Here is a 24,678-nt window from a genome sequence, read left to right as displayed (position 1 = left end):
ATCAGTTTTAATTATTTCAACTTTGTTTTTGAGAAATCCCGCTTTTATCGCCAATTTGGTTTGGCTCTAAATATTCCAACACCCGTGAGCCTCCGCCGCCATTGCTATAGGGAAGGAGCCAGGAAGGCACCGATCAGAGCTGTAGGGGATAAAATAAAATATCTCATTGCAATTGGGAAGAAAATCCTGCAACCTCGTCACTGAATTCATCCAAAAGGACTCAGAATCTGACTTGATTAAATACTACTGAACATTTTCTCTCCTTGCATTTTCACACACTTTTTTATCCAGCAACCAGATTTGTTCTAACAAAATTGCTCTACTTTTGTACAAATGATTAAAGGAGTTTCATATGCATCCAAGTACACAAAATCAACAGTACTTTTACTTATTATTTTACTTTTCAGAATGAAACCGACGAGGCTTTAAATGTCCAAAGGCACAATTACGATGATGTCTAAGTCTCTCCCTTGTAGCTCTAAAAATGTCCCAGTTGAATCCAAATGGTGCATTATTCAAGGTTGTGGCATTAGTACAAAATCAGAACAAAAAATATATATCACTGAGTGACCAGCAGCCTAACAAAAACAACCTTTGACTGTCAACCCAGATTAAGGCCAGAGTTTGACCCTCAAAGTCTAAACGCAACATTGACAGCTCGCCTCATCTTCATGGAGAGTCCAAGGTTGACTGACAGCTGTCAACGCCCCGTTTCCCCTCCCCCACCCAGCAAGCAGCAATCATCATCTATCAATAGCAGGACTATGCCGCCCCCCCTCTCTTTCGCCCCCCCCCCCCCCCTCTCTTAATCCCTCACTCAGTGTAACAACTGCCTGAAACGTCCACCTGGACCCTGTTAATACATAATCTGCCATCTCTAGATCTAATATGCCACGACCCTCCCCCATCATAACTCTAGGCCTAAGCGAAGAGGGAAAATTACGGCTAGTATGTCACGCAGAGCAGAACTGACCTGAGCTGGCATCAGGATACCCGGGCTAGAGTCCACAGAAGGAAACCAACACACTCCGCAGGGTGGAGGTGAAAGAGTGGAAGTCCCACAGTATCATATATGTGATTATGTTGGTGTGGGGGATGGGGATGCCTAGTTAGTCATGTAAAGGCGGGGTCTTGCTCAAGGGTATTCCACAAAGCATCATATACTGAGGGCGGGGGTATGCCATCTGTATTTACACAAGAGCTATTAGTTCAGAGAGAAATTCTTTCTGGTTGTGGGTGAAACTCACTGCTGTATTTAATGAATTGTCTGAGGTTGTCAGAATATCAGGAGATATTATAAACTCATAACTAATTGTATTTTAAGGAAAGAAAAAATGTGTTATTGCGGTTATCAAAATATAATTTCTATACCTGACAAAATATCAAGTCTTCCTTTAAAACAATAAGCAAGAAAATTCTCCTAATTTTAATTTATCCCACATGAAAAGAAGTGCATGATGCGATTAATTAATACTTTCTTCCAGAAGCATTTGCTCAGCCAGCCGTGTTGTAAAAAGAAAAAAAAGAAGTAACATGTAAATTTGCAGTGTTTCCTGACAATGGACCGACCCTTTAACCAGAAGCAAATCTGCCTACGATTACCACCAAAACCCACGTTGCCAAGCAACATACAATTTAGGAATATGCTTTCAGAGCAGCTTTGCGGCTGTGTCCATTAACAGATGAAATTACCAAAGCAACAAATGTCAACCACATGCAAATGAGGTCTGTATATATGTAGCAGACTTGAAGAAATCATTTTTTATAAAACATGTGTCCGTCTGTGCTAAGAGCAGCAGTCTGTTTTGACAGCCAAGCAATGGGGACCTTTTAATATCTGCTCTCTTGGGCCTGACAATATGAGACACAACAACAAAAAGGCCTCAATTAAATCATTTGTTTCCAATCTGCCTTGGCCCCCATTAAAGTCCACTTCAACCTGTACATTCACAGCCTCAGAGAAATCCAGGAAACTAGTTTGAACAAAATGAGAATATATGTGGATTAGTGCAGCAGTGGAAATGGAGGATCTAAAGGATTAACCCCCCACCCCCTCCATTCTCATTACAACCCGCCCAGAGAAAATGACACAATCACACATCGGCCATCAGCCCTGTAATTCGATTTTATCTGTCCAGTGATGCTGCTAGTCAGCCTCTGGTGAGCGGGTGTTGATGGATAAATCAGCCCTTATTGCCCAAAATGTCTGCAATATACTTTTGTCAGGCCCTGGGCGTGAATGGAAGATCATTTTATGTAGCAGATTTTATTAGACTGAATTAAAGATTTAATCTGATATGGGTTAATGATAGCTGATTACACAATAAGGATGCATTGACTGAATTCACTTAATTTTAAACTGGAATCGAAACATGAATTTGGGACACAAATCAAAATTCAATAAAGTCATCTTGAAAAATATATCAACCATAAAATGAAAAGTTTGCCTTTACCAGTTCAAATGTGTTCTAAAAGAACAACACAAAGCTAATTGCTATTTCAAGCAGGTCAGTGGTACGTACACCTTGACAGCAGCAGGACTGAAGAAAAGCTGTGTAGCCAGAGTGGCTGTAAAGCCTTTCCAGGCTACTCCGATGCACTCTTATTACCATAATGCAATAAGACATCCCTGTTTACAACAACAGGGGCTTGGGGGCTGTGGGGAGATGGTGTGTGACAGAGCAGAAAGGACTTCATCAAAAACAGCTGCAGTTACAGTGATACCACAGCTAAAGAGCTAATTCTGCAATCACCATTATGCAACTTTACGAATACTGTAAGGTTGAGGCAGATTATATGTTTTAGAAAGTGGATTTAGCTTCTGCTCCAATTACTTACAATGGACATTAAATACAGTCATTAAGAGCTAAATGAGAAAATCTTGACAAGGAGACTGTGGCAAATGCAATCACGCATATTTTTCACACATGCACAGTTGCACAACATTACAAACAAGCCCACAAACTAGCATGCACACCAGGAGACAGTTAACAGTACTACACATATCTGACTTTTCTGCTCAAATAATTCTTAATGTGAACAATTCACAAATGAACGCAGCAACTGGCAGACTGTAACATGAAGACAGTGCACAGTTGTTCAAATGTTAAAAAGGTATCAGAAAGGGTGCTGACAGCTGTTTCGCCTGAATCCTCCATATTGCGCCTCATCAATGCCATTTTGTGTTGTATTTAATGGGCCGATATGTTATTCTGACAAAAGAATTGCATTGAGATTACTGAAATAATAAAGGACTTCACACAAAGTGTATAGAAGTCTGACAAATCTAGCTCTCACAGAGATAAGCAGACAAGAAAGCGAGATGCAACTATCATTTTAGGATCGTGGTAGATACAGAAAATAGGACAGGAAATGGATTGCCAGAATGTCTGAGCAAAAGTTATCCTTTTACGGTATGAATAATAATCCTGACAACAGTTTTGGAAAAGAGATAGGCAGCAAGCAATTTACATTTCGCTCGACTGGTTTGGATAAGAAGAAAAGGCACACCATGTATCTATTGTTGATGTAATGAGAACAAACAAGGGACAGCCAACAAATGACAGCACTGACTAGAACAAAAACTGCTCTATTAATATTCACATTGTGTTTGGACTTTCTTAAGGTCAAGCATCATGCATTACATACCAGCAACAACAACGTTCAGCTAAATAGAACTCACATGCCCCTCAGCTGAATGATGGTTTCACAAACCAGAATACAAAAAAACACTTATTTAACAGATGGCATGTACATACCAATGAATCATCACGATTGATGGAAATACATTTGTGTGTCTTTGTTTTTCAAAGAAAAGACCACAACCTAATACTCAAGTTGTTGATTTCCATATACTGCATGGCTCTTAGAAATATCAATTGTGAAAGCATGATCTGATTCTTAACAATGCAGCAGCACTGCTTTGTGGAGCTATTCAAAGCAATGAGAAGTGTTGTCTTACAAAAAGCATGAAACAAATTAAGAGTTCTAGCACAAATCAATATTCTTATCTCCTAAAAACATGGGAAACAGCCAAGACAAAGCGAGACTAGTTGTTACCAACAACAGATGATAACGATGCAAAAAAAAAAAAAGGATTTACTTGTATCGGGAGATGCCATAGTGGACACGATGACTGGTGGACCCGTACGTCGACTAAGCTTCTGGTTAGCAGCCAGGGCACCTTGTCCTTGGCATGGTGCTCCCATAAGGACAAGGGTATTGTCCGGTGCAGATCCCCCACCCTTACGCATCAGCTGAGGACTGGGGTGAGGGCTGTGCATGGGTGATAATGGCAGTATATTCCTGTCCCTCTTCATCAGCTCCATGGGCACTGTGTAATTGGTAGAGTACGCTTTTGGTGCCTGTTGTGGTGGATGTGGTAAAGCTGGCATGGACAAGGGCATTTGCTGTGGCATACCTGACATGGAGTGCATAGACCCCGGTATGGCAGGCATTGACCCAGTCATTTGCTGTGGCATTATCTGCATACCATGCATGGGCATCCCAGAAGAGTAGGCTGACATGGGTCTTGATTGAACAGGCATGAGTGCTCCAGCGTATGGCCCCGGGGAGCGAGGTGATTGGCCTGGGTAGCCTCCAGAAGCTTCCAGGAGGTGCTGAGAGGGGGCACTATTGGGCCTCCTCCCCATTACTTCTCCCATCCTTGGGGAGATGGTCTGCATGGCTCCAGGGGTCTGGGGGTGCATCATGTGAGCCTCCACATTCAAAGCCTGTGAGGTTGGATGGTGTTGCTGCAGCTGGTGGTAGATGTCTGAGCGATGGCTAAAGCTATTAGAGCGGCCTCGCATGGGTGTCTGTGGTTGGGAGAGAGCTGGTGGAGCCTCAATGGGCCGCTTGCAGTTGTGGACAACGCGAGACAGTACACGAGCCTGGCCGAGGTTGGGGGCGACAGTACGGACATCGTTCTCCTCCATAACAGCCAGCATACTGGTGGAGTCAAATCCCTGTTGGATAATTGAGGAGATAGTGCTCTCTGAGAGGCCCTCATTTCGCAGCAGGGCAAGAAACTCAGGATCAACTATCTTCCTGGGATCCATAAGCAAAGGCGTCTGCGGGGCAGTTTGGGGAAGAGGAGCATGTGGAGTGATTGGGGGAGGAGGGATTGAAGTTTGAGGAGCCTGCACAAGGACAGGTGCAGCTGGAGCAACTGCGGTGCAAGTTGCAAGTGCGGTCTGCACTGAGGCAGGTGGAGCGGGAAGTGGAGCAGTCATTGAAAGGCTGGGGTCAGAGACAGGCATGGCAGGTGGAGGTTGCAGGGGCAGCTGTTGTTGCTGTTGCAGATGCTGCTGCAACTGTTCTTGCTGAACTTGCTGTAACTGCTGCTGTTGAAGTTGCTGTTGTAATTGTTGCTGCTGTAATTGTTGTTGATGAAGTTGCTGTTGCTGTAACTGCTGCTGTTGAAGTTGTTGCTGTTGTAATTGTTGCTGTTGTATTTGTTGTTGCTGCTGTATTTGCTGCTGTTGGATAGTGTAGGGTGAGGCGGTCTCTTGCCTCATGATCATACCTTGACTGGCAGGATCTACCACTAGACATGTAGCAGCCTGCTGCTGTGGATCCAATGGGCGGCCATTAACATCAGTATAGACCGACTGACCGGCCAGAGGTGGAGGCTCACTGGCATACCGAGGAGATGGATGCTCCATACCATAGTGAGCAGGAGATGGCTCTCGAGAAGGTATGCGCTGGCCCTCTTGCGTAATTTTGGCAGCAGTTACAGCACTCGATTCCCTATAAGCCCGACTCAACTCATGAGCAGTTGGAGGAGGGGGAGGAGGAGGTAGAGGCGATGTAGGGGCTTGAGGTCCTACTCTCCCTCCCTGACCTTGATCCCACCCAGCACGAGCCCCAGGTGTCATCCCATAATGAGAGCCTGATCTACTGAGTGGGTGAGGGTGAGGCGGCGGAGGCTGGTGCTCTGGCCGGTAAAAGCCCTCAGGTGGCCGAGGAGTCATAGCTGGGTCATGGGAATAGTAATCCTGATGTGGAATGGATCCTCTGTGAGCCATTGCCGCTCGTTCGTAGTGGTTTAAATCAGGCACAGAGCCCTTCCTTATCCCCCGTGGGTCTTGCCGCTCTGCGTAAACCTGTCCGTACAGAGAGTCTTGGTAGGAATACGGGTCGCGTTTCAAATCCAGGTCAGGGGGATGCACTCCTGGTGGAAGCTCTAACCACCCTCCCTCTCCGTATGACAGAGAGCTCCGCCGGCTGGCTACTCTTGCCTGCTGCTCGTAGACACCCTCAGCCCTGTCCCACTGACACTCATTCCCCCCTAATGTGTCCCAACTGTGGGAGCGACCAAGGCTCAACTGTTTGTTAGGAACAAGCATTGGCAAAAAAGGAAAAAAGCAGAGAAAGTGTTAACGGAGAGAGAGAAAAAACCCAAACAGAAAAATAATTTTGCTTGCAGCTGTCTTTGTGAAAGTAGTCTTTCAAGTCTTCATATAGTGTAGCACCAAAAAAGTTAGTGCAGACAGGGAGGAGGGGAACAAACAGAAAAGAAGATGTAGCAGGGTCTACCGTTTCACCTGATATCAGGTTGTAATATTCTCCGAACTATCAGGTGACTCCCCCTTTGGCTGGCAGTCCTTGAATAATTAATCTCCGGTCATGCTGGCTTGTTGTGCGCGAGGAAAGAGGACACCACACACAAACACATCACACCAAACCAAACCACACAAACACAGTAAACTGCAGATGTAGCACAGCTACTCCATGAAAGACACGGTAGCAGGGTGCTACTTCAGATGGCCACCAATGTTGATAAAAAAGACAAAAAAACGAAATGAGTGGATAGGTTGAGTTATAGGTTGGGATGGGCAGGGGCTTGTACTAATCCAATGAGGTTTATCTCTCTCTTCTCTGGAACATTTTACTCGCTCTGCCGATTGCTATGAGGGATTACAACTAGATAAAGCCTGTTTAATTCCACTTCCTACAGTGACGTCATATGAACCAGATACAACTGTATATGGTGATTTTGATGATGACGATGATGCCAATAATTAAGAGTCTACCCCAAAACCCCTCATTCTCTCCTGAAAAGTCACCTACCTGAAGCTGTTGATGATGTCCTGTCGTCAACAGGTGTCAGTTTTTAGTTTGCCAGATTCACAGCGCGGGGAGGGGAGGACACGCAGGGAGCAAAGCTTCATTGAATACAAATGAAATACAGTTCTCTTAGCTAAGTCCTATGTGCTGTCAGTAAACATCAAATCCACTCTGATTGGACACTAATCCTCCAGGCCCCATGCTTGCAGGATAGCCACTGCTGCCCAACTCACTCTAAAGTGTCCTTGATGCCTTTGTGGCGCTCACTATCACTGTCCCACTCTCACTGCTTGATATGAGATCACTCAGACCTGCTGTTTGCATTTTAACTGAGGTCTTTGAAAATGGTTACATGGTTTGCAAGGAGATTGCTGAATGCATAACGAAATCCATCTACAATGTTTTACCTATCTTGTAGATAGAATACAAAGTGTTAAATACAACATTTGTAAATAAAGATCACCATTTTTATCACTACAAAATGTCTAACCATATGTCTCTTATTATTAATAAAATACAGCACCTCCCCCCCACCTCTGATCTCCTTCACTCGGAGAAGCTCTGTAATCTGGATTTGCCCGTTTGCAGAGAAAAGTAAAACACTAGGGGAATGTGGTGTGTGTATGGAAGTGTGTGTGTGTGTGTGTGTGTGTGTGTGTGTGTGTGTGTGTGTGTGTGTGTGGGGGTGTAACAGAAGTTAATCCAAAGCACCTACAACCTTTGCCTTACAAAAACACTATGCTCGTTGAGCTGCAACACAACACGAGCTCATTCCACTTCATTCAAATATGCCGTAGCGAATAAAGCTATTGCTTTAATGCTGCAGCATTTTATATTATGCCTCGACTATAAGCCACATGAAGATGTAATTAATGGAATACATTCATCATGTTCATGACTCTGCGGGTGTACCTGCCTACCTAGCTGCCTGCATGACTCACTTCATGTCACTGTGGCTGAAATCTGATCCCTTCTACAGAGGATCCCTGTTTATTAATGCATGAAAACAGATGTAAGGTGAGGAAGTGTCCGTTTCCATCCAAATCTAATCTCAGAGCCAACCACAGCCAGGGGTAGTAATACATATTTTAGGCTGTGAAGAAAGTCTTGGTAATACTGTCTCAGCATATGGAGAAAAGTTCCTGAATATCTTACAGAAGGCCTGTGGAAACTGTTCAGGCATGTCCGTCGTCAGCGCTAATATCTTGTTTAATCACAGATGTGTAATTAGAGTAGGAAGAGATCAGAGGGGGGAGCGGGAGTACTCTGCAGTTTTCACAAGATGACAGGAAAAAGCTGATGACAGTAGCTCCAAAACCAATTGCGAAGATGACAGAGAAAGTTTTTTTCTTTTGGTAAGGTCAAAGGAACATTAGTCAGCTTGATGTAAAAAGGTAATTAAAATGGGAAGGAGAAGAGAGCGAGCCCTCACAGAGATCTGAAACCGACTGTAAAGATGAATTGTAAAATCAACGCTGAAGGTTGCAAATCATTTTTGATGCCCCTTTTTGATTAATCAGGTTTTTTTTGCTGTCATGAAGTCAATCAAATTTTACAGTCATTTCTAGTATGGGTGTTACTTATCAACTAAAAAGGCACACTGCGTTTCCTGTTATTAAGCCTATTCTGATTTCATGCAATATATAAACTATCTTCATAGTTTAAATCAATTGTAAAAGACAGAATTCATGAATATCATTCATCATTTAAAAGATAATATCATTACAAGGATAACAGCCTCTTTGAGACATTAAAGTAGCTGCTTAGATTTAGGAGAAAAATGTTCAGAGCCAATATATGCACGCACACGCACACGCACACGCGCACACACACACACACACAAACAGCCTATAGAGTATACGTGATCCCCTGGCTTCTTTCCCCAACCTCATCCCCTCCTCTCATTACTTCTTCTAGCCCAGCTCTCAAGAGACTCTGGCTTTCAGTGCAGCAGATCACTCATCCATATAAAGTCAAACTCAAACAGAGAGGCAGGAGCAGAGGTGTGTTCTCAGGGTTTGCCGATCTAATCCTGACAGGAAAGTAAATCACAGAGTTCTGTTTGCCTCAAACTAAACAATGTTTGACTTTCAAATTCTAATGTTCCTCCATTTGCCATACTTGCCAGACTGTGCACACATCACCAGATTCACTGTAACAGAGGGATTTAGAAATTAAGCCGGGGATTTTAGAACAAATATAATACCACCCCAGCAGAAGCTTATAAAAGACCTTACATTGAGTAAGACTGGACTGGAAAATTTTAAGTAAAACCTATAGAAACCTTGAGTAAATGAACCTCAAGTGTCGATGCAATTATGTAGTTCAGGGTTCTTTTCTTTTTTTCCCCTAATAGATTTCAGAAAACTCTAGCCTGGTATAGTGTATTGCTTTTTCTTTTACATCTCTCAGCATTAGAGCAAATTTAATTAAATCAGCAAGTAACAAGACAGACATGATGTACAACAGTGAGATATGTGGCTAATCTGTCACACAAGACGCTTGCCGTTGTTTAATAAACACTCCACAGCTCCCCGTCACTCAGGCTTCTCCGTCCCTGCCTCCACATTTATATTACAGCTAAGCCGGCTGGAGAACCAGAGGTGGACTTTATGTGCATGCGTGTGCTCGTTGGTGCATGTTTTAACCATGTAAAAATGTTTGCATGCTTACCAAATGTTGGAATCAGGAGTGTTGACATGCAACAAGTCCATAGAGAAATTTGCTGTCACTCAACCCTCCATCAATGCACCTACTTAAAACACACACATGGATCACACACACGCACACACACACACACGTTTCTACGATCCTGGATCCCCACTCAGCCTTTTGACCCTGTTCTGCTCGTCTCCTGGCGTGCAGCAGAGACAGCAGCGGCTGTGATGCTTCGTTAATGTCCCATTTCATTCACACAGCACAAAACGCTGCTAAAGCTTGGCCTTGGTCTGACATGCATACATGAATAAAAATCACACGCCAACTCAACGTGAATGCTGCACTGCAACAGAAATAAAAACAACTGTCTCCTACAGTGTGACACGTCATGTACTCAAGGCATGATTTGAATGTTAAACACACATTGACTTATGCATGAGCGTGGGGCAGGAGGCACTAACTGGAAATAGGATTACAATGCCAGTACGGCTGCACAGAATGTTGTCGGGTGAATTGTAACGCACACTTAACAGACATTATACATGGCTGCCTTGCATGTTTTTCCAGTGGGATTATTTTTCAAAGCCTCTATAGGGAGTAGATGCACTGTAAAATGAAGGTCGATGGCAATGAGGTTAGTACTTATCTAAATGACAATCAAATACTCGGTCAGTGCAACATTCTGAATTCACCCACGGTTTTTATTTTGCTTGTATATATTCTCTACAGACACACGGCAGCAAAAGTCCACAAATTCTCCAAAATGCTGCGTAGAGATCCCTCTAACCATTATCCATCTCCTTTGAGCTCATCCTCATCTTTCATCCAATCTCCAGCCCGACCCGAAGAAGCCCGAGTCATTCAAACACTCAGTATCATGGCTGAAAAGTTCATTTTGAAACCAGATTTTTCCAGGAATTCATTTCCAACTTTCAATAACCGCTCAGCTTTATGCCAGCTCAAACACAGGCAAATAGAGACACTGAGAAGAAAAGGGAAAAACCGTGCCTGAAAATAGCATTCAGGTGTGCACAAGAGACAGTCACACTCTAATGAGAACAATAACACCATCACTCATGGTGGTTTGCAACAAATTACTCTGAGAATTTCCTTCCAAAAACAAAGTTTTCTGCCATTTTTCATCATCTGCTCTTTTCCCTTCTCCTCCTCCCCAGTTCTCCATGCCCCTCCCTGCCTCTCCACAAAGCCTATAAAGGGGTCGTGGGTTTTGGTGTGGAGCCTGGAACAAGCCCGAGGGAGGGGGGGGGGGGGGGGGGGGGGGGGGGGGGGGGGGGTCAGACCTGAGAGACCGTTCAGATGACTTCATACCAGCGCTGGATGCCAGAGCGTGGTGAGAGGAGTGGGAGGGAGGGATGAAAGCAGAGAGGTGGCTGCAGCAGAGCCCGGAGTCTGTGCTGAAAAAGCTCTGGATGTGAAGACCTCCCCCCTGCAGGGGAGGATGACATCAGGACGCCCCCTCCCTTTTCCAGCCACAGCCTCACTAGTTGTCCTCTCTTTAATATGAAGCTTTTTGTCATAAAAAAAAAGCTTGCAGGTCCCTTAAATGTGACGATATGAATAATTCAAAGGCTAAGTTTTATGGTAGCGTAGCTTGACTGGCCACATTATTTACTGTTCACTGTTTAAACATCTCCTCCACATGACAAAACAAGATGCATCAAGGGTTAACATATTTATTTGACTGCCAAATAAAACCCTTGGACTCGCCATGACAAATTCCACTACCCCACCTTGTGGTGTTTGCGTCCAAGCACAGATTTACAACTTGTAAATCAACATTCAGGAACATGCTGTTACTGCGACCTAGTTCACGTCGCAGCGCCGCTCACATCCCATCCCTGCCCAGATCAGTCAGTTAGCTCTGGCTAAACGGCAATGGCAATGACTTGCGCTGCTACCCAAGCCAATGCATGCTGGGTACACAGATGGAGTGGACAGAAGGAGACGCAGAGAGGGAGAGAGAGAGAGAAAAGGGGGGGGGGGATGAGAGAGTACGGGGAACTGATGCTCACAACAGATGTTTGCCACAGTTCACTTATTGCCGTTACACTCTTATTGGCACTTTATCAAACCCACAACAGAAGGAGGCGTTGTACCATATACATTTAGAAAGCTGATATCTAAACTAAACAATGCTGTCTGGATTAATAGAGAAGGAAGTGTAATGAGAGTAGTGTGTATAATCAATTAGAACGCACTTCACTGGTGGATTTTAAAACATTCAAACTACATCTTTCTGTGTTTTGAAACTGTTGGTTAATCAATCAATTAGCATAGTTAAACTAAAAAAGTACTTATCAAACATTTGCATGGGTTCCAAAAACAAATTGCAGGGGTGATCCACCTCGACTGAAACAAAGACCAACTCTGCTGACATCCTACAAAATGTATACACTTGCAATACATTGACCTTTAGGAGAAAAGAGCTTACAATTTCACAGAGCAAAAAAGGTCAATCGGTTTTTTAATGTGGCTATTGTTTAGGGCGTCATCCACTAACATAATTGATCACAAGACATGATGTGTCCAGAACTGGGTGGTGTGCCAGCGTGACTAAAACAATTTCCTGGGGAAAACCCTAATTTGATTATCGATTACCTGTCGAAAGTAATTCATCAAGGAAAAAAGCCAAACATTCTCCGTTTCCAGATGATCACATGTGAGGATTTTTTGCTTCTTTGATCTGATTTATATTATTGTAATATGAACATCTCTGTGCTTTTGACTGATGGTTGGAGAAGACGTCAGGATTTAACAGACTAAACGATTAACAGAAAAAACAGATTTGTTTTTCAGCCCTAGTTTTGACCCCATGTGTCTAATATGAGAGCCATAAAAAACCCCCACATAAAAGCAGAGGACAGTGAATCACATCAGATATCCTCAATGGCAAAACATCCACCGTTCCAGTGAAATCTACATTCCTGCACCGTGACTACTTTTGATGGGAGTAAACAGCCACACTTGATCAGCCTTTTCAAATTTGATTTAGGCCACAGGCACCGCTCAGTTAGCCACTCATCACAATGAGTAAAGATGTAATCAATGCACTCCGCTGTGAAACAAGTATTGGATTGACACACTTATCCTCAGAAGATAAATGGAGATTAGAGAAGCTTCTCTTGCCGTCTCGCCTTGTGCAAACCCACGAAAGGCAGCGCAATCACAAATCACTCCATAGCATTCCGGTTTTTTTTGTCAATACACACGATGCAAACTTTGATTTCTATTTCACGCTTCGGTCCCGACACTATGTTTATAGATAATAGTGGGTGGCTTTGACATTATGGTGCAGAACACCCCGTGCCTCTGGTTTTGAAATACCATTTTTATAGGGTTGAGCAGATTTAACGCTACTGTGAAAACAGCTTGATTCACCACCCTCTGTTCTTTTAACTTCCTCGATGTGAATCACCCTCTACACATCTTTTGAAAAGCAGCTGTGATGAATAACTGCATTAGGAATTTAAACAAAAATCCCCCTCGTCTTTTGGTATAGAATGACTTGATTGTTGATAAGCAGAGGATACATGGACACTGCTGATGTCTGTGGGACAAATGGGGCAAATGAGAAAATATTGTTTTATGCCTGTTCAGAGAGGAAACAGCTATTCTTTTTTGTATTAAAAATAAAAAATAAAAGAAGAGGAAGAAAAGCGTTTTCCAAGCAAGCAGAGTTGGTGGTTTGGAGAGGTTTGAGATGCCACATGTGGCTCTCATTCTGAGGGTGGAAACAGAGAGCATCACTGCTTCATTTATGCTTCATTATATTCTATTTTTCAATCTCAATGGGATTTTCCTTCAACATGAACAAAGAGGAACGTTGATACTTGAGACTCGGTAGAGTTATAATGTGAATTACCTCAATATTACTGACGCTGCAGTGAAACTGGAACGTCTATGTTCTCACTCACTCAAACCTCACTCAATATAATAAAAAATAATGCAAATTCCTAAAAATACAACCCGGCATCATAACCATACTCACACGATTCACTCTAATTGGGATTATGAGGTGAATTAAAACATTATATAATTGTTTATGTAATATGTCTGTTTTGAGCGGTCTTTAAGAAACATGTTTCCATCAGAGTCACAGGCTAAACATCACTACTTTGACAGACTGAGGCCAGTCGAGTGGCAGGCTTTGAGAATGGACGGAGAGGGACGAGCAGTGTAAACATCTTTTAGACAGCAGACACAGCGGTCGGAAAGATCCCATGAGAAGAGAGTGTGGGTAAATATCATGGACAAGGGGGAAACAGTTAGTGCCAGGGGATGCTTGAACCAAACTAGTGTATATAACATGTCGTCCAGCAATGTCCAAAGGCCGTCAGAAGTGTTTATAGTAGTATATTATGTTGGGGCGGCTGTGGCTCAGGAGGTAGAGCGGTCGTCCAATAATCACAGGGTTGGCGGTTTGAACCCTGGCTCCTTCTGTCCACATGTCAAACCGCAAGTCGCTCCCAATGGGCAGACCAGCGCCTTGCAAGGCAGCCTGGTGTGTGTGTGTGTGTGTGTGTGTGTGTGTGTGTGTGTGTGTGTGGATGCGTGAATGAGGCCAATTTAAGTGCTTTGTCCGTTTACAATTTACCATGAACGGATCCATGGTTTGCTTTGGCTCAACTCACTTTTGGTACCAGGTTCTTCAATGCAGATAATACCCCCTCAGTGTAGGTGGGATTGTCAATTGATCTCCATAGCGACGGCATTTGAAAACGTTCGCTGAATCCTTTTATCTGCGACCGAACAGGGGAACGTTTGCACTTCGTCAATTGTACAACGTAGTTTTGCGGGCTGACATTTAAAAAAAGAAATCTGGGTCAATTGTGTAAAAATATTACGGCCGGTATTGACCGTACTTGGCTATTTAAAAATGGCGGGTTTGTGCAGGATGTCCCGTGTCGTGCTAGTGACCGACTCTCTCTGACCACTTGCAGTGTTTTAACTCCACCTTATAGTATCTGCTCAGCTCGCTTAGATAAAAAAAGTACCAGGTACTAGTCACAACTTATGCAAATGGAAAGGAGAACGTAGAGCCGTGCGGCACAAATCAACATTCAGAAGCTCCTGAACACACACGCACACGCACAGCGCACACCAATCCCACTACCCACTATAATCAAGCCAAGGGCTCAGAGGTGTGCTTCACTACATTACAAACTCTCCCTACTTCAGCTCTTCAGCAATCTGGAAACATCAAACTCAAGTCTCATTCAGCCATCAACCCAACCTCCTCTAAAAACACACACAAACACACACTCTTTTCCCCTCCTAGACAGCCTTCAAATCAAAAGTTTGGATCCCCAGCTGGTCCCAAGGCTCCCTTTTGACACACACAAACACACTTATGCAAACGATCCCACTGGCTTTTCACTGAATTTGTAGCAGCAGGCTGAAAGGCTTAAATACTGTTGGAAACTTAATTTCCATATAACAGTGGGGTGAATCTTTTTTTATAGCTTCAACATAAACCAGTGGAACTAATACTCAAAGTTACATGTACACACACAAAGACACACGCATCCCACAACCTAAATAATCAATTTCAAGTGACCTAGCTAGCATCTCAAATCCACATAAGCAGAAAGACAAAGAGGAATTAAAAGGAGTGCGTCTCACCCTCACAGATCTTGTCCAGCCGCTGGCGTTTCACTTTATGTTTGTCGACCAAAGCCATTCCGTCACAGCTTCAAATTCAGTTTCCTCTCTGGATTTTTGTATCCACCTCCCTCCTCCTTAAAGTCTCAAATGCTCCAATCCTCCAGACGTTAGCTAGCTGATGTTTTCAACCTGAAAGTCAAGAAAGCGGGATTAAAGATTATTATTGAAAGTCACTCTGACAGTGACATATTTGCAATTTAGTTTTTTATGTCTAGCATTTTTATTTCTTGGATTTTAGGTTATTTATTAATTTATTCAATATTTCGTAAGGGACCATGTACTGTACAGTGTTTTACATAAATGTTGCCAATTGATGTACGTGGCTAATTTACACCTAAAGTCACCTTGGGAGGTCAGAATTAAAATACACTGCAAACAACAACAAACAGTACAGGACACATTATACTATATGATGTGCAGCAGTACAGCATATAAAAGAAGTGTGCAAATTAAAGACAAGGGAAAGTGTGCGCAGTGCAAAAACAAATAAAATGCAGAGTCAGTGGTTACAGGGTTGGGTAACTTTTAGCTACATCTTTAATTTGGCTTTAAAGCTACAGATAGAACCGTTTTTTATCATGTGGTAGAGTATTCAAATGAGTTGTGGTTTTAACAGGCATGCCTTTTAACTTCATGCTCATTAAGAAGCTGAGAAAGTTTAATAACGTTTAGACGCTGTTGCAGGACCAAACGCATTGTGACTTCCTGAGGGAAAAACAACCACGGTCTCACACACACACATACACCACACACACACACTTAGCAGAATAACTCTATTGCCTTTGCAAAATCCTACATTTACCCTACAGAGACTCAACTCTCCACTAGAGGGAGCCTCACCTCAGCGAGCACCATCTATCTCATTTAATGAAGAAATGTCACTTCTGCAACCAGAGCCCCCAAAAATGAGTGGAACACAGCAAAAAGCAGACAAACACAGAGTGAGTGAGTAAATGAGGCGTTTTACCAATCAGTTATGTTCAGTGACTGATGCGCCTCTAAAAGAGCAATCTTCTAATTGGTTCTAGCTGAAGCCTGAGGGACACGGCACAGTTTTCTTTTTTTTGGGGGGGGGGAAAGGCAGGCAGACAGAGTTGACAGGGGAAGGCAAAAAAAAAAAAGACACACACACACACACACACACACAGAGACACGCATTCTAAGGGCAGCGAGTCACACAGAGGAATGTGGGTCAGTTAGTCAGCAGACAGGAGGGGGTTGTATCAGCAGAATAAAGACGTAAAAAGGGGGTTGGTGGGAGGGAGAGGAAAGCGCTAGAAAAACATCAGCTAACAGGATGAGTACAGTGTGACACCATCCTCCTCCTACATTTTAACTGTATCTTTTTCAGCACTTCCGCATTTATAACCCTACCTCTGTGTATTTCCATATTCGCCTCTGGGCCCAATCCTAGAGTGCTGCACTTTGAGAGCGGCTCTCACTTGACTATTTATATGATGATATATTGACGTTTGCGGTGTAACTGCAATTATAGCTGTTGTGTTTTTGGTGGGGTGGAAGACAAGCTAAGCAATAAGACTGAATTATGAATTGATGTTGCATTTTTATTTGTCCAGCTGTTTGGAGGCACGAGGTGGTTCACTGCTGCGGAATAGTGAATGTAAAAGTTTGCAGGCGTTGAATTACTCCCGTCTTTCTCCGACACTGACAAACATCGTTCTTTAACCAAACACATTTCGCTTCACCAGTCAGCTGTGCTTCAGCTTCCCTCCTCCACAAGGTAAGCCTTCCTGCCAAAGAGCTGAAGACCCACATGTGGGAGTCAGAGGAGAAGTAATTGAGCAAGAGAGAAAGCAGGAAGCAGTCAGTCAGAGGCGGGGGAGTCACACCGCCTTGGCTATGAATAGACTGGAGGAGACATGCATGGGCATCTCATACTCTGTGCTGCATGAGCGGCAACACTACAGGTCAAGGGTGCATCTGGCCATTTAGTCACTACACTCTTCCCATATAGACTTCCCTTCACCGGCAGCTGCTTCAGTGGAGTAACAGTGAAATAGGCTGCACAAGGTGTCTGCAACACAATCACTCAACATCTAAATGTACATGTGGTGGTTATAGAATATCAGGATGGGAATTAAATGATGCCGTCACAACACAATACTGTGCAATTCACGACATCTAGATTTCTATAGTTATGGATTTTTTGTAGAAACTGCATCTAAGATCAGCTCCCTTGTCAGTTTTAAAAGTTTAAAGGCTTTATATTAAAAGTTAATTTTAATAAAAAAGCAATACCTTGAATTACATTATACGGCAGGGTTAGTCAATAATTCAGTATTAACAATTATCTTGTTACAAATACTTAGTGGAGCTGTATTGTGATGACGGGAGCATAATGTTGTTATATTATTATAATTTACGTCAATTGATTAATTACATGATTAAGCATATTGAATATATTAATTTAAAAAATGTCTGTGTCCCCCAAACCTTCACATTCACTCAGAATCAGATATACGCTCATCTACTCCTGTATCCATTTCAAACATGACATTCATCGTCTGTTCTCACTTGTGGTCTCGACTGGAGGGATGGCAGAACCCGCCGGCTGAGAAGAATGGCCTCCTCAGCCGTTTGAGAGCTTCATTTGACCAAAAAAAAAAAAAAAACACAAATCTGTGGCATACATGACTTCATTTCCATAAATTAATTCCAGAGATTTGACTCATGCAAGAAGGAGATCCACTTCAGTGCCAGAGAAAATAAAAAGTCGACTCTAGTAAGCGGGTTGAAAAGTCAACAGCAACTTTGAGAAGAGCTCTCAGCCAGAGAGGAAGTACAGTTATCCTGCAGCCCTTAGCACCATCGCTGCTGGATTGTTACTTGACTAAGTGCTGTTATGTAACTTAACAATAAGGGGATTGACCTGAGAGAAAACGCGTGCTCAGTGCTGGAGGAGAGGAAGAGAAAGAGGGGAAAGTCACACACACACACACACACACACACACACACACACTCAAACAACAGACACACACACAACTACAGGGATTGTGTGGCTCGGTGTGGAGAGAGGGCTCACACTCCGCTGTGTTACTTGTGGTCGTGTTCACAGGTTCCCTGACAAGTCTGTGAACGTTACCAAGTCAGACTGTGACCACAGAAACTGTCGTCTGATCCGACGAATGTTTGCGAACCTTACAACATTCTTGGTAATAAAAGTTTGTGTCGTCTCGTCTTTGAGGATATTCTTGCATTTGTGGGGCGAACAAAAAACACGATTCATAGCAATGTTTAAAATTCGGACTTTCACCAGCTCGAGTATGATTTATGATTAAGACCTTCAGTTTACACCATTTCTGCAATATAGCCGAAAATGCTGTTCTGTTATTACATCTTGCCGTTCTACTCAGATGCATTTCATGTACTGTCGGACTCACCTCCGTGACTGCAGCCTGCATAATGCCTGAATACGACCATTTTTAAGATGCATGTACTGTGTGTCTAGACTAATGTAGACTACTACTTGTTTATCAGTTTGCAATGAAGGCAACACCCCCCTTGTTCCTGCACTACAAATATCAGTTGAGTTCTTAATGCCGGTTTTCTTTTTTACTAGTTTTCTTGTGCATCAATGTCACTTATTCAAATTTCTCTTGTTAAGAGTAAACACTGAAAATTGACTGCAGGTCTATTTTAAAATCAGCCTGAATTGCAAATTATGGATGAAACTAAATATATTCTCATCCCCTATAAACTCAGAAGTTACACCCTATTTGCTCAAATTAATTTCCAATGTCTGGACCTGAAAAAAATCATTAATTAACACTATTTTGATAATCAATTAAAATATATTTTTCAAACACAAATGTCAAATACTTCGTAACGTTGGTGAAAACAAGACATTTGACATTTTAAATAACCATCGTTGCAGCGCCCGTGATGTCATACTTAGTCAACGATGGAAATAGTATGCAGGAAGTGACAAGCTACCAAAACGTTTTTCCCAACCAGCAACATGCAATACTCGCCACGAGAAAGAAATCATTGTGCGACAGTTATTCAAGTTCATACTGCAAGATCTGTAGGTAATTGAAGCCCTTGTTGCATGTTTAGGTTTGCAGAAGCATGAAGTTGCCCTTTAAAGCTTTGACTTACCAAATCATTTAAATGCCACTCACATTATCGACCTAAAGAAGAAATAAAGCTCTTTTTTTTATGCACTTTTTAACAGTGGATAAATTATTGGTACAGATTTGAGTGTTGTTGGAAGTTAAGAGCTTTTAACACCGTGACAGATGTACTCCACAGATGTGCGATACCACAGCGTCTCTACTGTGTCTCACAAGCAGAAGTAACATTTTCATCAAAATGCCACAAAATAATTCTGAGAGCGGCGCCAGGCATTACATTGCATTGTTGCAGCTGTTGCATCACTCTGAGAGGTTATGAATTCATACGGTGCTTCTCCAATCCGACACCCTGTACATCAAGAAATGTCACGAGCAGAAAGAGACAGCGTTACACTTCAGAAACGTATCTCTCTTTCAGCTCTTTGTGCTACATCTCTCTTTCACTCACGCTCGTTTTCCCCCCCCCCCCCCACTCTTTTTGTGATGAACAGCACATAACAAGGCAGGCAGCCCAGGATATCTTGTTTAGGTTGGTAATAACACAGAAGACACAGGAGGGAGGGAAGAGAAAGTGAAAGAGGTCTTTTTCTGACTGAGGCCATCTCTCAGAGGAGCCCTCTCGCCAGATTAAGAAACCTGCGGGTTTGGCAAAAAAAAAAGGTGAAAAGGCAAAGAATGAAGTAAAGCTGCAGCTTTGAAGTTGTCATAACACGTGTTTGACTGAAATATCTGTGGAGGCTTTTCACAATGGAGGGGGAGTTTCATGTAGAAAAGAAGAACGTCTTGCGCTTTCTTTTTTTAGATCAGCCGAGCTTCCAGCCCTTGACCTCGGTGAACTAGTTTAACTATGTGAACTTGATGACCACCAGCCCCCGTACACACACACACACACACACACAGTGAAAGTGACTGGGCTATGCAAGTAATGTAAAGTTTGTAGTCAAAGAATGGAGCTGAAGGGAAACCTGCTGCCATTTCACTTTTTTCTATCTTTTATTGTTTGAATATCTTATGTTTTAGGTGTAGACTTGTCTCGTAATGCGAGAGCCATGCGCTTCACATCGAAGGAATAGTTTGACACTTGGGGAAAACAATTTCCTCCTGAGAGTAAGATGAGAAGATTGATGCCACTCTCATGTTTCTACAAATATGAAGCTACAAGCCAGCAGCCGTTTAGCTTAGCGTAGCGTAAAGGCTGGAAACAGCTAGCCTGGCTCGATCTAAAAGTAACAATATAAGCCTACCCCCCCTCTCAAGCTCCATAATTAACACATTGTGACTTGTTTGTTTAATTTGTACAAAAAGATGAAAATAAAAATGAAAGGCAGTGTGGTTGGCCAAGAAATAGTCTGGCACATAACTTCCTGTAAAACCACAACATTTTGTTGTTTTTTACACTTCTGTATTTAAACAGATTAAACTAATTACAGAGGTGCTGACAGGGTGATGTTTTTACTGTTGTTCAGAGCCAGGTTTCTTGTTTCCAGTTGTTATGCTAAGCTAATCTAACCGGCCGCCGCTGGCCCCAGCTTCTTATTTACTGAACAAACATGAGAGTGGCATCAATATTCACGTGTAACTCTTGGCAAGAAGGCCATTTTCCCATAATGTCAACTACATTCTTTAACAACTGTGAGGGATGTGATTCAATGGTTCAACTAGCTGCAGTAAAATCTCATTAATGCAGAACGTCATAGGACAGGGGTACCTTACAGTCAAACATTTTGAGGAAGAATTGTGTAGCAGCTACCCAAAGTGACTGCTTAAGAGTCTGTGATTTATGTCCCTGAAATTGCAAGATAGCAGAAAAAGAAGAGGCAGAGAGGGGAAGGTGGTTAAGGTTTCTCTTCTCTCATTAATCGGATAGTTGGGGCTCCGAGGGGCACGTAAAGCTGTCGCTCAGACCGCTGATTTACACCTTCCTCCTCCCTGCCAGCCTCTTTCTTCTGCCAACCCTCCCTGTCTAAATACACCAGTTACTGACAATTACAGCTCTCCTCTTTCTACCTCTCCATCATCATCACTATCCCCCAAGTCTGTCAGTCCATCTGTGCCTCTCCATGTTTCCTTTTACCTCTTTTTGCATGTCCTGTCAGCCTCTGGCAGATAGTGTCCTTTTCATTCCCCATTTCTCCTTTAGATCGCTTTTTCTCTGAACCATTTTTCCCCCATCCTCCCCCCTTCTCCCTCCCTCCTCTCACATTCTCGCCATCTTTCTCTCCTCTCAACTCTGAACAAAATGAGACTGCAGCAGCACTAACTGCTGACTTGGGCTAATGCACAATTTTGTAATAATGCCTATTCGTTTAAGTCCCCCAGGAAACACATAATGGTGACATTATTGTGCACAGCAGCCTGTTAGCCTAACCCAGCGAGGCTTTGGGCACGGCCTGCATTCCTCCTCTCTGCAGCTCTTTACATCTAATGAACTAAAACAAAGTCTGGCAGAAAATCTCCACTGGAATAATTGGCTAATCTATTTTTTTCAGAACACAGAGTATAGAATACAGAGACCACCTCTGAATTAAATAAAAAAGCACTGCAAACATGTCAATACCATGCTGCTACTTCTTCTCCTTTACCTGGTCGACTGAATACTGAATTCATCTCAACTCGCACATGCCTCTAAAAAGCACATGTTCACACACACACACACACAGGTAATCACACCAAAACCGGTGGCAGTTAAGCTGGCAGATAAAAGGCTGTGTCCAAGATGCTTTTATTGTGGTAATAAATCTGTCTTTTCCACTTTCCTGTTGAAGCTTTCTCTCTGGAGGTACTAGTACTGACACACTAACCTTACATATCAGCACAATACACTTGTGAGAATTGGACTAACTTCTCTTCAAGGCCAGCCTGGGACTGGTGGAGGAGACTAAACTCCTTGGTGATGAGCAGTAGATATGATAATGAAAGTGAAATAAGGAACCTCATGATGCTCACTGCTCAAGTAGGAAGTACGCTAGCATGATTAACTGATGTGGTCATGGACGGAGAGGAAATAGAGCAATGTGAGGTCTCTTCCCCTGAAGGATCTTTAAAACTAAAAAGGGACATTTGATTGACAGTTTAAACATACTGTAGTACGCTTGACAGGTTGGTTTGGTTTGTTTAGCTGTGAGTAGAGCTCTGTTGGGGACTAAAGAACCGAAAGATGGATCTCAGTCCGCTTTCATGTTAACTCATGTGATTGGTATGAAATCATGTGATAGTAGATGTGATTTTAGTAATAATTATAAAGTTAAACTGATGATTAGACCTTAAACAATTAGTTGATTATTCAATTGCTAGAAATTAAATCAGCAACTATTTTGATAATTAATCGTTTAATCAAGTTTTAAGCAAAAATGCCAAATATTACTCTTGTTCTAGCTTCTCTCATTTGTATTTAATATCATTGTAAACTAAATATGTTTGAGTTTTGGACACTTGGAGACGTCATCATAGGCACTAGGAAAGTCTTATGGCCATTTATGGACTAAACGATTGATCAATAAAACAATTTGCAGATTAATCAATAGTGACAATAATAATAAGTTGCAGCTCTACTACTATTAAATCCAGGTTCTGCCCATGAACTGTTAAAGCCATATTATTAGCGATCTGTAGGAGGAAACATATATATTTAAGCGAATCATTTACATGTACGAATGTGCGTCACCATGTGAGTGCAAGTATTCCACTTCATCGAGTGGTTTTTATTTCATTAGTGGGCAAAAACCAGGAAGCAGATCCAGTGAGCACGATGCCACGACTTCCTCCAAAAGGGTTAAAGAATGTCTCAGCCAGCACCAACCATTTCTGTATGCGACTTTTGCTCATAAATTGCCAATGATGCATTTTATTCTGCACACTGTTAGCTTGTGCATTCAGCATCTCCACATTCCTCAGCTAACAGGTCATTAACACAACGCCCTGGGTAAAAAACTTAATTCAATTTACTCAGAATATCTAACCTTATCGTCATTGATTCCTAACACCTCTCTAAAGTAAAATGTTTATTTAGCTGCACTATGATAGAAACACTAAAGAAAGAGCAAAAGCAAGACACACAAATGATATTTTAGGCCTATGGAATAATTATGCCTCGGGGAAAAAGGACCTTGAAAAAAAAAAAGAAGAAGAAGAATGTATTGGAACAGAGCCAATCTCTTAAAGAAACCATCCAATGGCTGATTGAAGACCGAAGATGCCACAGTCGCATTTAGGAAGTAATTTTAGAATTTTAAAAGAAACACAGAGCATGATTTATGGGAGAGAAAGAGACTAGAAAACTGCTCGTGGGTCTCAAGAGCAACACGAGGGTTCGTAAAGACAAACACTTCGGGAAAAGGAGGACAGATAACCGCAAACACCTTCTTTTCACCGTCAACGGTTCAGTGCAAAATCTATTTGGATATTACTCGTCAGGTACAACATTACTGAGGAAATGTAGTCTCCACGTAATACATCATTTAAATCCTCTCCACGTAATGCCCTCAGAATAGTTTTCAGTCTAATTAGATACACTTGTACATTTTTGTGTAACGAGGTTGGCAAGTGCCAGTTCTAATTGATGAACTTGATGATCCCTCTTTTCCTACCAATTAACGACTGAGCACCTGATGCATATGCAACAACTGTAAAAGCAATTAAACTGCAAATTAACTCGAGAGATGAGTTCACGACGTGAGTGCAAACGCTCATATTTGGTATGATCTTTGGTTGCCAAATTTAGGTAAATCATAATACAGAAATATAATCCTCACTACAAGAGGGCTTCCTGAACCCTTGGCCATATTAAGTACGCATTATTTAATGATCTTTGCCATATAAAAGTTCAGAAATGTAGCTTCTATTTGCATCATGGAATAATGGATTATTAAAATGCGTTCCACTCTTGGGCTCTGTAGCCAACACGAAGGGTAAGCAAATGTTGCCAAGTATTTCAAGCAACACAAATTGTGTTTCTTTTATTTTGGGTACAGGTGTAACAGTACTGGATTGGTTCAGGCCTAATTAAATGATTTGTTACACGGCTTCTTTTGGTTTACCACACGAAAAATTACAATTTTAAACCGTTTAATCTAAAACGGTCTAATTAGAAGTTTTTGTCTTGGCATGTGTGGAAGAAAATTACGAGGTCCACCTGGATGGATCTTGTATCATTACAAATATGTCAATACTG

The 24,678-nt window shown here is 42.4% G+C and overlaps 1 protein-coding gene across 3 annotated transcripts in view; it reads right to left on the bottom strand.

Moving 5' to 3' along the window:
* Positions 1–24,678, bottom strand: part of ctbp2a (C-terminal binding protein 2a) — a 59,665-nt gene that overhangs the window by 24,840 nt on the left and 10,147 nt on the right. The window contains exon 2 of one of the 3 annotated variants that reach the window (XM_029450051.1): positions 15,373–15,543. In XM_029450051.1, the coding sequence (XP_029305911.1) occupies positions 15,373–15,430 (58 nt within the window). In that variant the 5' untranslated portion in view covers positions 15,431–15,543. Of the gene's footprint in view, positions 1–4,102; positions 6,351–15,372; positions 15,544–24,678 lie in introns of those variants that run through there. The other 2 variants (XM_029450049.1, XM_029450050.1) reach the window with 2 other exon arrangements.

The sequence above is a fragment of the Cottoperca gobio genome, chromosome 15, assembly GCF_900634415.1.
Source record: "Cottoperca gobio chromosome 15, fCotGob3.1, whole genome shotgun sequence".
NCBI classification, from domain to species: Eukaryota; Metazoa; Chordata; class Actinopteri; order Perciformes; family Bovichtidae; genus Cottoperca; species Cottoperca gobio.
The sequence above is the reverse complement of the archived record's forward strand: the minus strand, read 5'-3'. Positions and strand labels throughout refer to the sequence as shown.